At 42.1% G+C, this 15688-nt stretch overlaps 2 protein-coding genes and 1 long non-coding RNA gene across 3 annotated transcripts; 2 read left to right on the top strand and 1 right to left on the bottom strand.

Moving 5' to 3' along the window:
• Window positions 1-9313: 9313 nt before the first annotated feature.
• Window positions 9314-10463, top strand: LOC310780310 (uncharacterized protein). Its single transcript, XM_083640885.1, has 5 exons — window positions 9314-9480; window positions 9564-9735; window positions 9831-9979; window positions 10066-10242; window positions 10389-10463. The coding sequence occupies exons 1-4, from the start codon at window positions 9330-9332 to the stop codon at window positions 10239-10241; spliced, it is 648 nt and encodes a 215-aa protein (XP_083497011.1). The 5' UTR covers window positions 9314-9329; the 3' UTR covers window position 10242; window positions 10389-10463.
• A 184-nt stretch (window positions 10464-10647) lies between these two features.
• On the top strand, window positions 10648-12113 carry LOC310780340. The gene is made up of 4 exons (XR_014552922.1): window positions 10648-11070; window positions 11201-11299; window positions 11790-11869; window positions 11977-12113. It is a non-coding gene; the product is annotated as an uncharacterized lncRNA (long non-coding RNA).
• Window positions 12114-13952: 1839 nt separating this feature from the next.
• LOC310783403 (P2X purinoceptor 7-like) lies at window positions 13953-15361 on the bottom strand (the record flags this gene model as incomplete). Its single annotated transcript, XM_083644264.1, has 4 exons — window positions 15149-15361; window positions 14618-14684; window positions 14333-14479; window positions 13953-14075 (listed from the first exon to the last, which is right to left on the bottom strand). The coding sequence occupies exons 1-4, from the start codon at window positions 15337-15339 to the stop codon at window positions 13953-13955; spliced, it is 528 nt and encodes a 175-aa protein (XP_083500390.1). The 5' UTR covers window positions 15340-15361.
• Window positions 15362-15688: the final 327 nt, after the last annotated feature.

The raw sequence follows: 15688 nt of genomic DNA on the forward strand, positions 1-15688 counted from the left end.
TGTAACATTCGAACAGACGTCTATGTACCTGCTTTTGAATCCCCAATCCTGTAGTGTAGAGCTGCAGCACCGTCCTTTGGTGAGTCAGCCCATTGAGATATATAGGCGGTTTTACCCCACCGTCTCAGTAACATTTTGTGGGCGTTCCCACACCGAATGTATCTATGCCGGGACAGACCAAAATATTTGAAACTATAATTGTCAAATGCATCGAATTACTATTAAATTGGAAACAACTATGAATGATAATAGTCAGTGAACTCATTCAGCATCAGTGTGAAGGCTGTCTAATTTGACCTTCTTTGTTTTATAATTGTCCTTATTTTTACACTTCAAACAATTACAACTGACAGCACAGTTTCAAATCTGACATAACAATGATTTCCAATGGCCTGACCCATTAATTTCTGAGGCGCAGAACAAATGTGTCTTGGAGATGGGAGGGCAAAGGCTATAGCATGTTCCATTCTTTCTGTCTAATGAGTGGCCAGACCTCCGCAAGGTGACATTGATTAGTCACCACAGGACTTCTTCTCTTCTCTTCTCTTCACTTTTCCTCCATTCCCTCCTCTTCTCCCGCGCCCCTCCTCTCTTGATTGGCCAGCTACAGTCTGCTCCGACACCCCAGGCTTTAAAGAGCCAGCTGTAATTAAAACCAATGTTTAAATACCTGCACTAATCCATAGAGCATTGCAGTGTATTAAGAGTCCCATCATTGATTAGCCAGGCTGATTCAAAGAGCCACGAAAGGCAAACTCATTAGAGGAGATTTGAAGGACGCCCTCTGTTGGAGGCCAGAGGTGAAATGTACCCTTTCTGTTTGTTTACCTGACTGGAAATATAATTTCCTGTATTTCTACTCTATGGTTGTGTAACCCCCATAAATTTAATAGGGATGCACGATATGGATTTTTAGAGCCGATACGATAACCGATAAATATATATGCGTCTTGGCCGATAACCGATACGATATAACCGATAATTATTATAATAAAAATAGATATCATTTTTGTTTTTGTTTTTAACCTGTATTTTATGCACACCTGGGGTTAAAAAAGGGTTAGGGTAGATGTATGGATGTAGTGAGCATAGCTCTGACCTAACCAAATCTAACTAACATCACTGTGAACGCAAAACAAAGAAAACTTCTGATATAATATGATTGTTTAATAAAGTGTATCACTCAATTATAGTCAATACAAAAATAAAGGCTTTTATAGAACGGAAAGCCAAGCTGCTTAGTCTGCAGATAAAACACAATGACAAAAGCCATAGTAGTTTAGACTCTTATTGTCATACTGATCTGTTCAAATTTTGCATTGGTTCCAGTTCTCAGTGAATTGTAGCCTGGGCCCAATGAATGGGGCAGGCATATAGACAGTCCATGGGCAGGCACTATAAACCAATAAAACCATCTGTGTCATTTCACTTTTTACTGAAGAATGCTGCCACCAGATTAAATAAAAGGCACTATGTAATGTTGACTGACTGATGCTTTTTATGTAGCCTAATGTGCGCGACTGCTCCTTTGTTTTCATTATTGGCTCTGTCCCGCAGCTAATGTAACGCCCTGTAAAAGACTAACACTAACTAGCGCGGTTAGCTTAACGTTAGCGAGTGGTTTTTTGGAGTTAAATACACAATCCCTGGATGTTTCATTTCGGGTAAAGGGGATTCCATTAGTTTCTATAAGTTTACGCAAGCTCTGTGTATTAAGTGCTTTTGTGGGGCTGTTTGATTACAAGCCACAGACTGTAAATGTCACAGTTTGCCAAGCAGACGAGCCTGCAGGGTAGGCCCGCTACGACTGAGCTAATGCTAACGTTAACACTCGCTAACAAAGACAACAAACATATCCGCTGCATCATCGCCAGCTTTGGTTTAACGTAATGCCAGCTTAGAGGTTTCCCCCCCTGGGAACCTGTGTGGGACATGGATTGCAAATTACAGTAGCTTTCTGATCATTGTGAAACTGAAAAACAGCAACACACTACACACTGGCAGCAGCCATGTTTGCGTCGCAGCTGTGATGTCACGAATGTGTGACAACAAAAAGCTCCGCTTCCGAGGCAAAAAATAAACAGGATTATTATCGGATAATTTATCGGAAAAAGGCCATTATCGGAATAATAAATAATAACGCACAATGGCCATCGGCCGATAATTTATCGGTCCGATAATTATCGTGCATCCCTCAAATTTAACATAGTCAAATTCATTTGTAGGGTTAATATTCCTTTTCTCAAAATAATCACATTCCTGTTCTTAGAATAATCACATGCAGTTTTCAACATCTTCCCGCAGAGGGCGCTAGGTCCCTGCAGGAAGATTGCATTCAGCTGAAGTCAAAAGGAGAAAAACGTAGAGTAAGAAAAAACGGGAACAGAAACATTAGCAGCAGCGTTTGCCATGCAAGCCTGATGCAAGCTAGCAATAAGAAGAAGAAATAAAAAGTTGTTTTAACAGCTAAAGGTTTATCTTGAAGAGTTTTTGGGACCAAGGTACCATGTTTTTACACCTTGTGGTTCACACTGGACCTTGCGGAGGACGAGGATTTGATTTGTTTTGATGATATTTCTCCGGTGAGTGTATTAGCTTGTCTGTGCTAGCTGCAACCAAACTAGCACATGTTGCTTTTCATTGCCAGAGATATAAAAAACCAATCGGGGAAACATGTTGCATGATGTAATATGAACCCAACACTGTAAAAAAGTACTGTGTGTAAAAGATTTAAATGAAGTTTAACTGCTTCAGAGAAAAAACGTTTGTATGGTGGCATTTTAGTTTATTCTTTAATTGTCATTGACAACATCTGTGTTCTGTTTGTTTTGTGAACACAAGTAGGCCTAATGAGTGATTTAGAACTAAGAGATTTCGTTACTGAAACTATCTGCATATTGTAAGAAAATTGACATTAATTGTAATTTAAACTGTATGGTATGCAGGTTGGTTTTTTTGTATGGTCGATTCTGAGAGAGAGGACGACTGATAATCTCCAGCGTGCAGGAGGCACCACAGCGTCCCCAGCTGCTACTGGTGGAGTCGAGGAGCTGCTCCATGGATGTGGACCACCGCTGCTTCTCCACTTGGATACAGATAAGCTTAGAGAGATATAGGGGGCCCCTAATTGAACTAAAACTACGTAGTTGACTGAAAAGACTTATGGACTGTACCGACTAAACTAAATCTCAAGACTAAGGAACGTTGATCGGAAGAAGGAAAACCAAGGACAAAGGAAAACGCGCTTAAGTTAAATATAGCACTACCCGGGTAGTAACAGGAGGTTAAGGGTGGACACTTTAAGTTTAATTTTATTTTCTGTTATACAGTATCTGAAGAGCTCTAAAAAAAGAAAGATTGTTTTATTTTATTTTCTGGAATAAATGTATTTTTATATGCTTACTCAAAAAAGTATTTGAGTCTTACTTACCATTCTCCTTACAGGGCCCTAGACTTGAGTTACTGATATAACTATTTGATTGGGTTAACTTATCAAGTGGTTATAGTTGATTAATAGGGGTGTCTACTCAGGGAGCATCTAGCAAACAAATGAGCTAATCACAATGTGCGCTCAAGTCAGATTCAAATAACATGAAAATTGTCGCAAGTTGCCCTACACAGTACACACACAGTATAAAGCAGGACAGCGCGGTAGCTCAGTGGTTAGCACTGTCCGTCCCAGGTCCTTTCTGTGTAGAGTTTGCATGTTCTCCCCGTGTTTGTGTGGGTTTTCTCCGGTTTGCTCCCACCATCAAAAGACAGGTATAGGGTTACTACTCCTGTCAGTGTGTGTGTGTGTGTGTGTGTGTGTGTGTGTGTGTGTGTGTGTGTGTGTGTGTGTGTGTGTGTGTGTGTGTGTGTGTGTGTGGGTCAGTGGCGCCAGAACGAGTTTGTAATTAGGGGGACAAAAGCGGGAAGGGAGTCTTGCCGGCGCCCACAAGGACGTTTGGATGATTTTTAGCCATGTTTAGAGGAGTATCTAATTTTAAATTAACATTAGGATTATACTGTAGTGATGTCATTATTCAGTATTTTCTCCTTTTCTCACTCACTTGGTGACCTGCTCTCCCTTTAGGTCATTTTACAATTACACTACATCAGACAGCAACACAGGCAGAAACACTGAACTTAAAGGAGTACTTACCTCCAAAACACTTTTTTTCAGCTTTTAACCAATATATATGACTTTGGGGGTGATGTGTGAAGAATTCTGGTCAGAATTTCCACATTTGACACCAAACTGTTGCCATTTTACCATTTGTATCATTTTTCAGCAGCATATCTGGCATAAGCGCCCTCTAAGGGTCCAACACTGCTTTTTTTTCTTTTCTCAAATGAATGGGAGATTAGGGGCACACTGACGTCACAGTGCCCCCAAAGACTATGGGATTTCAAGATAGTTACTCCACTGTACTCCCTGTACCCTTTCGGCTCTTCTTCTTCTTCTAGTGTTTTATGGCGGTTGGCAAACTTATTTGTGAATTACCGCCACCTACAGTACTGTATTGTAACAGCTTCACCTCAAAGTTTATAAAAGTCACTGCTCTCAGCCTACTGGCCTTGTAGAGTAGGAGATTTGAGAGAGAGAGATATTAGACAGAGATAGACAGAGATAGACAGAGATACGAAGTTAGATAGTAGATTGTGCGCTGTTAGTTTATAGGTTGTGTTCTAGTAAGTTAGTGATTTTAGACAGTTGTTAGGTTCGATTTCCTCCATAGTAGTGTAGCTAGTAGTTTAGTTAGTAGATAGCTCTTTGTGAGCTTTAGCTCATTGTTAGCATTAGATTAGCGATAGCTCATTGTTAGCATTAGATTAGCATTAGCTCATTGCAGTAGTGATAGTTTTAGCTAGTAGTATTTAGCGTTAGTTTTAGCCGAGCAGAATGGTTTGGCGGTGCCTTTTTCCTGGGTGTAAAAGCACCACTGCGCTGAACAGCTTCCCTGTGGACCCGGGGGTTCGGGCAAAGTGGCTGGTTACCCTGGGGCTGGAGAGTGTAACTCCTAGAGCGAGGGTGTGCAACCGCCATTTTACGAAGGATTCCTTTGTCAATGCCGGTGAGGTGGAGTCGGGCTACGCGACGAAGCTCATTCTGCACAGTTATGCTGTCCCTCGGCCAGTGGCCTCGGCTAGTGGCAGTACGCTGGGCAGTACACCGCCACATCGTGAGGTGAGTCGAAGCTAGGTCCTATGTTGGTATTGATGAATAATGCGTTTATGTTGTGTGAATAGTTCAGCTGATTAGAATTGTAATACCATTGACGGAAAGATCATTTTGTGCGCTAAACTCTGCTGGAAAAAACAGGAGATGGCATATAATATAAGTGCACCACTAAAGTAAGGAATATTGCAATAGTTTGTGGACTTCAAGATTAGGGTTAGCAGTGTTAGCTAGCAGTTCAAGCTGCCACGGCTAGTCTGCTGACCCGTTTTCCTTCCCCCACACTCACATGTGGTCAAGTAATATTTGAATGATGGTGTTAGCTAGTTAGAATGCCGATTTGACTACGATTGCATTGTAAATTTACATGGTAAGAAACGGCTGTATTGAGGCTGTGTGTGGCTCACTAGCAGGGAAAAAACGTGTGTGTGTGGGCAGAGGGAGGAGAGAGAGAGATAATTACAGTGAGAGAGAGCAATCAAAAATCAAGCATCATATATGTTCAGCCAGAAAACATGATGCAACAGCCAACTAGTCTCCTTAGTAGGCTACAGAATAATTGATTTTGTTCAAATATAAGATTTAGATTTTTGTCAAATACAAATGTTTTACAATGGAATGTTTCAATTATATGTTTTCATGCCTAGTGTGTTCTAATTGTATGATTGTTATTTGATGGCTGACTTGAATGGTTACTGGGCCATTTCAAAAGATAAAAAAAAATGCTCTGCTTCCATATGTAATGCCTTGCTGTTTTATTTATTTATTATTTGTTGTTACACAAGACACCAGAGATTATTTTGGTGGTATTCCTATCACACCATTAAAAAGCCCAATTAACCTTTGTTTGTGTGTGTGTGTGTGTGTGTGTGTGTGTGTGTGTGTGTGTGTGTGTGTGTGTGTGTCTCAGTCTCAGCCTCAGCCTCAGCCTAAACTGACCAGAGACATGGCGTGCCAGACTGAAGCAGTCAGCACAAAACATGCTATTGGGCAGGCTGACATGAAGCCTCCCAGACGAAGCAAATGTGAGTCATAATATTAGCTTGATACACCTGCTACACATGTATCATGATGAATGGGCTGAAGCTAGACACAATCGAGTCTGAAAGAGCACTGTACTCCGTCGGGTCCCCCTAAGCGCACTCCCAAAGTTTGAAGTCGACCTGACAAACGGTTCTCGACAGGCGTGCAGACCTGGAATTATTGTATACAAGTGACTTGTGCTTTTTGAGACTACAATATGCAGCCCTTATGGTGGTTCTGCCTGGTCCAGGAGGTCTAAGACAAACCACACAATTTGCTTATCAAGCTAGAAAAATCCAACGAGATGACCTAAATTGGCTGTTTTGAGTGATTTTAAATATAATACATTATGAAGAATAAGTGCCCATTATGTTTTCTAACCCCTGGTCTAAACTTCTGTCTGTGGGCATGTTGCTATGTTGTTCGTATGGGCCAAATACCACCTGTGTGTGTGTTGTTATCAACTGTTATTGCTAACAATGAGTAGCCTGGCTAGAGCTAACCCTGGCTGGTATTCCAATTTATATATTAGCCTATCTGTTTATTGAGATTAAAATCAAATCAGTATCATCCAGAGATGGGGACTTGGATTTGAGACTTGGACTTGAGTCATACACACTGCACACACAGTGACTTGAGACTTGTCCTCAAAGACTTTAGACTTGACTTGAGATTTGGAACCCGTGAAAACAATCTTTTTTTTTTTCTTTATTTGCCCCCCCTCCCCCCCATTTCCACCACTGTCCATAAGAGACTTGACTTGGACTTGTGACCAAATACTTGCTAAAAAGGACTTGGTGTCATCACTGTCACTGCAGCTGCCTCAACTCGTTGTAGTAACAGCCTATAAGCTACAGCTATCAGTGTCCGGTGTTTCTTTAGCTTTTTTAGCGTTTATTTAGAACTTTAGCTGGTGCTCACATATTTGAGTTTGCGCTGCTTACTGTAAAACCCTTTCTTCATGTGCAGCTACTCAGGCCCGAGTTCCTTGCAGGAATGTGTCATGTGACACTAGCACACTGGCGGCTGTTCCTGAGGCCCTGCCAATGGAGTCTCCAACAAGCTCCAGCCCAGGCTCGACGCCGGTCAAACGCAGGAGATGTGAGGACTCGAGCTCCCCGCTAGTTTTAACCGGCAGTTCCATGGATAGGTAAAGCATTTACTATATTTATTTGAATTATTGTGCAAATGTTTGTTCTATGAAAGCCAAACTAAATCCTACCTCCCCCTCAGTAGCATAGCATAGCCGTGCCTCAACATTTTCTTTATTACAGTCTACCATAGGCTTTTGTTCTAAGCCTCGAGGTGTTTGTTTAGGTGTCTGATTTATTTGACATGTCAGTGCATTTATGATTTTGAATTCATCATTATATTCTATGAAAGCCAAAGCATATACTATGTCTGATCTGATGTCAGTCTCTGTCACAGTATCCAGAGGGCATTTCTGCAGCCATGTTCTGCTCCTTGTGTTGTGAGTGCGACACTCAGCATTTCATTTCACAGCCACTAGGTGTCAGTGCTGCTGTAGCATTACAGAACCAAATGATATAGAGTTGAAAATAAAACGAACTTTTGAAAAGTCAGAAGTATTCTTTTTTGTGTTCACAATAGAGATGTCAGGTTTGTTTGGAATATTACATCTTCCATCATTGCTCACTAGTGCTAGATCTTAGGCTAGCCTTTCTTACCCCAGGTATGGATAAACTTCTTTTTTTTAAATCATAAAAAAATGAAATTAATATCGGTTATATCGTATCGGTTATCGGCCAAGAAGAATATATTTATCGGTTATCGTATTGGCTCTAAAAATCCATATCGTGCATCCCTAAATGGTAGTCTGTCATTTAGAAGTGCTGTTGTCTGGTTTATTTAGTCAGATTTTTGTCAACACAAGGTTCATTCATACTCATAGAGCATTTTCCTTACACCATATCATTTGTCTTTCCCTTTTTTAGTACCTCAAATGCATTGCCACCTCATGCAGTGACCAAGTACATTGTCTATGAAGACAAATTAATGGAACTGTTTAAAAAATGTTCACTTTGCCACCGGAGCTGTGAGATCACCAAAACAGTCATTGGGACACTCCTCCGGGTGAAGCAGTACTGCCATCACTGCTACCACGCTGACCAGTGGTCCAGCCAGCCAATGGTGAACAATATACCAGCAGGGAACCTTCAGCTGTGTGCTGCGGTTCTGTTCACAGGCTCATCATTCGCTAAAACATCAAAGGTGAGACAGGAACAAATTTATAATATGTTTTGTTCCGGTAGTAGATTGCAATTATGTCGCATCACATTACTGTTTTCCTTTTAGTTCATGGAAGCCTTCAAGATCCAAGGAATCTCGGAAAAGACCTTCCATAAACACCAGGCCAAGCTCCTCTTACCCACCATCAACTGGCAGTGGAACCAAGACCAGGAGGCTCTAATCAATGACAGCATAGCTGGTGGAGATGTGACACTCGGGGGTGACATGCGGGCGGACTCGCCGGGTGAGGATTTGATGAGGATGTATGATAGTTAGCTACAGCATATTTTCAACATTTTTTAGTACTGTTATTTTATAGTTTTATTACTCTTTACTCTCCTGTTTTTAGGACATTCTGCAAAGTATGGGAGCTACACTATGATGGATCTCAAAGTAAACAAAGTCATTGACATTCAATTGGTTCAGGTGAGACATTGATAGAAAAACAGTAAGAAAAATAATTCACATGAGTCCTTTTGTATATACTGTGCAGAGCATATATCTATTTTTTTGATCCATCACCAGAGCAATGAAGTTGGAAACAGCGGACGGATGGAGAAGGAGGGATTTGAGAGAAGTCTGTCTCTGCTGGAGGGCAAGGGAGTCCCAGTCAAAGCTGTAGTCACTGACAGACATACAGGAGTCCGGAAATTTTTGCGGGAGCAAAGAAGTGAGATTACTCACTACTTTGACCCGTGGCATATTGGAAAGGGTATGTATGAAACGATACTAAAACATCATATTGCTGCAATTTTCTCTTACAATTTGTGTTTGTAAGCTTTATGTTTTGTGCCCAGGCGTGGGGAAAAAGATTGATGCACTTGCTAAAGTGAAAGGAATGCAGAAGGTGGCCTTGTGGAGGAAGAGTGTGGTGAACCACATTTATTGGTCGGCTATGACCTCTGCATCACCGCAGGAGGTTGAGGCGAAGTGGTCCTCCGTCGCCAGCCACACCCAGAATCTCCACACCCATGACAATGCCCTTTTTCCAAAGTGTCTCCACCAGCCTCTAGTCGGTGAGCAGGCAAGGGAGTGGCTCGAGCCAAGTAAGTGCAGTTGTAAATCGCTGATCATGTTTACAGCTATTTATGTTGCCAAATTGGGTTAATTACATTACTCCTGTGTGTAGGTACTGCAGCATGTGAAAAATTGACAGCAATTCTGCTGGCTCCGAGACTGATAAAAGACATCATAAAAATCAGTCCACAATACCACACTTCAGGGATTGAGTCGTTTCACAGTCTGATCCTCAAGTTTGCCCCCAAAAATGTGGTGTTCTCCTTCACTGGAATGCTGTGCAGGTATTCAATGCCTGTATATTTTCTAACTTCTAGTATTCACCCTCCCCTCCCATTTTTTGTAATGGCTGAACCTAACTGAATGTGCTTCTTATTAGACTGCAGCTGACGGCAATGCACTACAATGAAAATGCAGACAGAACACATTCATCCACTGCAGCTGGAGCACTGAGATACTTGATCGTGTATCCAAAGTACAAGCACGGTGACTACAGTGTGCAAGCACTGAAGAGTCATCCCACTTCAGGTATTTTTTTTTTTTGTCATAAGTGCAGCATCATGATTCATTTTGGGAAAGTTGTGTTATAACTCTGTTTTATCTGTACACTGAAGGCTACATCGACACATTGATGGAGCTATTGTTTGATCATGTTGTGGGAGAGCCGCGTCCGTATCAGGAGTTCCTTGATGCAGTTCCTGTCCCAGAGGCTCTATGTGCACAGTTTCAGAGGCCTGACAAAGCTGAAGCAGTGGCCAGACACAAGTCACGATTCTTCAAGAATAGCTAAGGTTTGGCTGATTACATAATAGTTTGTAAGAATATATTTCTGGTTATTGATCACTGAAAGTGGTTGTTTGCCAGTTGTATTACTATCCGCTGATATATCCCTGTTATCGAACTAAAAATCTACACGCTTTTTTTATTTTTTTTCCAGTGACGTGTGAGTTCCTGTCCAGGAAAGAGGCTGTCACTGCAGTGAAGCGCCCGGGGACCAACTTCTTCCAACCGCCGCTGGTCAGACGATCTTCTGCATGTCTTTAGTGGGCGGTTCAGAACCCGAAATTAACTTTTTGACTCACTGGCCAGGTGACTGGTAGATGGGGGGGGGGGGGGAAATCCACCCGCCAGGCATATTTCTTACTGGCCAAAATAATATATCACATTTTTGTCATAAATACGTCAAGGATTCTGCTGAGGATTTTTCTCAGATGGCCATTGCAGCCAGTAATGTTCCCGAATATTTACCGTCCACTATTAAACAAAGGACGTTATAAAATACTTGTTTGAAGAATCGGGTAGACCCCTGAGCGTCACCCGTCAAATGTAAAATCTGGTTGCCAATAGCGCTTGGCGGGTGTTAATTTTGGGCCCTGGGGGGGGTATATATGGAGGAACCCCAGGGAGAACATGCAAACTCCACACAGAAAGGCTCTTTCGACAAGATAGCCCACCTGGACAGTAGGCACTGAAGACATGGGGGGTGGAACATGCCCACAGCGTCCCAGGGGGGGATTGAACCCAGGACCTTGTAGCTGTGAGGCAACAGCACTACCACTGCACAACCGTGCCTCCATCAGCCCAACAGACTCCACTTCAGATGGCTGTGTGCACGCCCGGTATCTGAGATCACACACAAATATATTCTAGCAGTAACTAGACTTGTCTTGTATCAGTACTAAACACTAAATGATACCTCTTTGACCTCTCTTTGTCTTCCCAAAACATCTGTTATCTGTTTCCAACCAGAGGTTCTACTGAGAGCTGAACAACTTGTCCACTAAAGATTTCCTTCTCCCGTCTAACAACTGACTGCCGACTACATGTCCCTCCATGCTGAAGGCCCAAGTAAGTTTCAAGTCATTTGGTCCATGTCATGTTAGCCAATTTGTCTAACCTGTTCAAAAAGTACAAGAGTGAATTCAATCTACATTATAATTATTGATATTCTGTGAAATACATTTAATCAAAGCAGCAACAAATAACTTGATGAAAACCTTATTTCTTCTCAATAAAAATCCCTCCCATCGCTTTCACAACATGGTGAAATACTGACAGCCAGACTGAAAAGTATAATCAAACAAATAACTACTGAAACTTATGTATGTCTTTTTAATCAAAAAAATATTACCTCCCCATCACTTTTACTGACAGCCTAGTCTCAACACCAGACCCATGAGTTCTTATGCTCATACGCGACTTTAGCCCACCCAACCTGCCTGTTGAAAAGGAATCACTTTCATTGGTGCTATGACCTGTCGGTTCTCCTCCCAAAACAGCTGCAAAGTAGCACAGATTATTACCTCAAACATTTTTTTTTTTTACTTGGACAAATTAGTTCCTGTCCAGTGGTGGGGTTGAGTCCATGCCGAGGTTTTATCAGCTCAACAGACTCCACTTCACATGGCTGTGTGCAAGGTATCTGAGACCACACACAAACTTGTGTTGTATCTGAACACTAAACACTACGGCATTGAGCTCTCTCTGTGTCTTCCTGAAACATCTGTTTATCTGTTTCCCACCAGAGGTTCTACTGAGAGCTGAACAAGATTGACGTCTCCCGTCGAACATCTGACTGCCTTCAACCTGCGCAGGCTACGAATCAAACTTCTCTTCAACCTTGCCTTACCTTGCAACACTACCGGGACAGAAAATTGGTGTTTCTTCCCCTCTTGACTCTCACTGCTGTTTTTTTTTCCTCTTAGTTTGGATGTTACTTCAGGGTATCTGCGGGGTCTTGAAAAGTAAAATTGATAAATTAATTTAGGGAAAATTAAGGCCCTTTCAGAGGTATTACATTTTGTAGCTTTTGTGCTGATGGTCTTAAATGAGCATATGATATCAGCCCATATCGATCGTAGACCCCTGAATTGAACAGATATCGTGAGAGCAGACTAGATACAGTATATCATCCCGCTACGTTCACACAGACACAGGGAACCTACGCCTTGCCTTGCCTCAACCCACGCCTACACCTGCAGACCTTGAGCTGGGTGTGAACCGATCACACCGCACGCCTTTGCACGCTGAACCTGGAGCCGAGTCACAAGCGCCTCTCCTCTCTCCCGGCTGTATTTTTTCACGTGTGGTCCCGAATTATCATGTGTAGGTAAAATAAATCTGATATATTTAATGTTCTATTGATGCTGGATATGTATAACCAGGTCTGACTATAGTCAGACTTTTTAGAGAGGCAATCTTGCAAGAATATGTGCTGGCACAACAACATTGTCCATCTTGCTTCTTCGGTCGCTATTCTCTCTTGAAGATTTGTTTGCCGACGGGAAGAAAGCCCCACGTGATAGCCACCCGTCAATCTCACTCTCTGCTCAACACTGTTGTAGTAACTATTTTATTTTGAAATTCAGTTGACTGCCATTTCCCACGGATATTGTCGTGGTTTTCTTTCGTGGCTTGACAGAAGAAGCCTGCATGCACGCGCCTTGTCGGCTTGAAAATAGAACTTGCGCCTAAACGATAAAATCGGCAAGGCACAGGCGAGGCGTGGGTACACGCAGGGTTCGCGCTCAGGCGCCCGGTGTACACAGCCTCGTTGACTAAAACGGACGCCTATTTAAAAGCGTGGATAAAGGCAAGGCTTGGGTGGCCGGTGTGAACTAAGCCTTAGAGTTTGGTAGTCTTTTCCTGATTTTAAACGGTGCATTACAGTAAACTGATGTCATTTTCTGAACTTACGAGACTGTTCTAGCTGCCTTCACCAACTTAGTCCTTACTTCCACATCATTAGTGATGATTATTTATCAAAAATCTTGTGTAAATGTCACCCTCACCTTGTGAATTGCACTCGAACAGTCAGTTATCAGTGCAATTTATAAAGTAAAGCGTCAACCAGAACAAGTAACCACTGAGACCCCTCACTGATAAAAAAAAATCTATCCAGTATCTTCAGGAGTGTTTTAATTCAATCCAAGCAACTCCCATCAATCTATATCAATCTAAACAAAATTAGGTCATGGACTAAAAAGTCATACTCATGGTCATTCTGTACTGGGTCTTCATCAGGCCATAGCCTGATGAAGACCCAGTGAGGTTGAAACGCGTTGCGTTTTCCTGCCCGTGTCTCTTATTTTGTATGAAGTTGTACATTGTATGTAAACCTGAGGTTACCTGTGTACCAACACTTCTGGATTAAATTTCTCATAAAGTAACCAGTAAGCTCCTTTTTTCACTTTTGTATTCTACTTGACTTTGAGCTTGCTTGCTGCCACTTTCTCTACTCCTAGGTTACTAGTATAACATTTCTATCTCAATAGGCTTCACATGATGAATGACATAAGTGCTGAATATATAAGTTCTGCATTACTGATGTTTAGTATAACATTTCTATCTCAATAGGCTTCACATGATGAATATATAAGTTCTGCATTACTGATGTTTTAAAAATGTAACCTGTTATGTGATGATAAAACCATCCTGCGCCTAAAAATAATTTCTGGAATTGACACAGCTGTGGACTTGATGGAGTGAAAATGATTTTATTTTAGTCCTCAAAATCAAGTGAAGGGAGTGGGGCCTCCCTGAAACCAGTGTAGGCTGCCTCATCTTCAGGGAACTCAATCCTGATGCGGGTGACGACGCAGGAGGGAAGGCGCACTCTCACATGCTTCCCCAGATAACCCCACACCCAACGCACAAAGTTGCGGTATGCAAGAAGCCGGTAGGAACTGTAAAGAAGGAATATATATGGTCAGTGCTTTGGCCAAAATGTTAATTTGTTTTATTAATCTACAAAATGGGGATCATTTTCAGGATGGAAAGGATGTTAGATTGTGAGACTGAGTACTTGTTTACTTTATATACTAAATATGTATTAAAAATATTGTAAATACAAATCCCTGTATATACTTGCTTATTTAAAACCGGATCGTCCAATTCCCCAAAGAGTTGCAGGTAAGTGCCATATGCTGCCTGCAGCACATATGGATTGAGGGCAACTGGTTCAAACCCTGGGTGCAGAGTTGCACAGGCGACTTCTTCACCGTGATGCCGCCCACACCTGCGCATGACCTGCATGGAATGAAAAGCAGTATATGTGTTGTGTGGTCTCATGCAGTGATGAATGTATTATAACCACAGAAGTACATGTGAGGTTACTTCAAATACTGATACGATGGAGCTTTTTAGGGTTATTTGGTGTGCTTATACCTTTGGTATTTCCTTGCAGCAGATGTTCTCACTAGGAGAGAGCTTGCTGCAGTTGCCACAAGAGCACCTGTTACAAATGGAAAAGACATTTCAGAAATGTGCCATGAAAAATCCCTATGTAACTGCAAAAACTGGGCTATTGGTTCAAAAATGTTATTTTCTGTTAGCCAGTGGGTTCCAGGTGGCCCCCAGCAAAAAAGTTGTAATATATTGTCTTTGGGTCATTTATAAATGAAATTAGAAAAATATTATTAGCATTTTTTTGTAGTGCTATTTCACATTGAAGTCAATGGAGAGTGGCTTGTATGTATTTTCCACCTATGGGTATTAAAAGTAAGGCAATGACAGAAGTGGGTATATGACTGCTTTGGTCATGGGTTTCAAAATCTTATCAGATGGGGGTCCGTGGTCTAATTTGTGTCAGTTTAGGGGTCCTTCACGTGAAAACGTTTGAGAACCAATGCTGTTAGCTAGCCTACAGTACAACACTCAAATCCTGTAGAGGGCATTCAATTGAATTGTCGATCATACCATTCATTGACCTCTCCCATTCTGTGGTGAGCCTCCATCTCCTCGCCCACTGCTTCAATAGCTGCTGCTGGCTCCCCACCAGCCTGTGCTAGTGGCTCAAACTGATAAGGTTCTGGGCCGCCGACAGGGGACTCCGGAGGAGAAAAATCCTCGACGTCAGTGTCTGGATCCTCCACTTCTTCATAGGACATTTCTGTCAAGGGACTGTTTGTGCTGCTATCAGAGTCACTCATTGTTAGAGACCTTAGCTAACCTAGAGACAAGCTAACCTAGCCTATGCTATCAGTGTTTAGTATGATTGTGATTGTGGTGGGCGGGGGGGGGGGGGGGGGGGGGGGGTGCAATGACGTATCTACGCCAGTATGCCGCCGGCGATAACGAGTCTCGCGTCACTAGTCTCTTGTAACGTAATTGCCATAGAGATACATGCAGAAAATAATTAAATTTCTAGTTCGCCACTGAATTACCAAATTGATATAACTTTCAACCATTTTGAGCAAAGCTCTTTCCATACAGGCCACCAGCGTTGGCTAATTGTTG

The sequence above is a fragment of the Poromitra crassiceps genome (genome assembly GCF_964638095.1).
Source record: "Poromitra crassiceps genome assembly, chromosome: 1".
In the NCBI taxonomy this organism is placed as follows: domain Eukaryota; kingdom Metazoa; phylum Chordata; class Actinopteri; order Beryciformes; family Melamphaidae; genus Poromitra; species Poromitra crassiceps.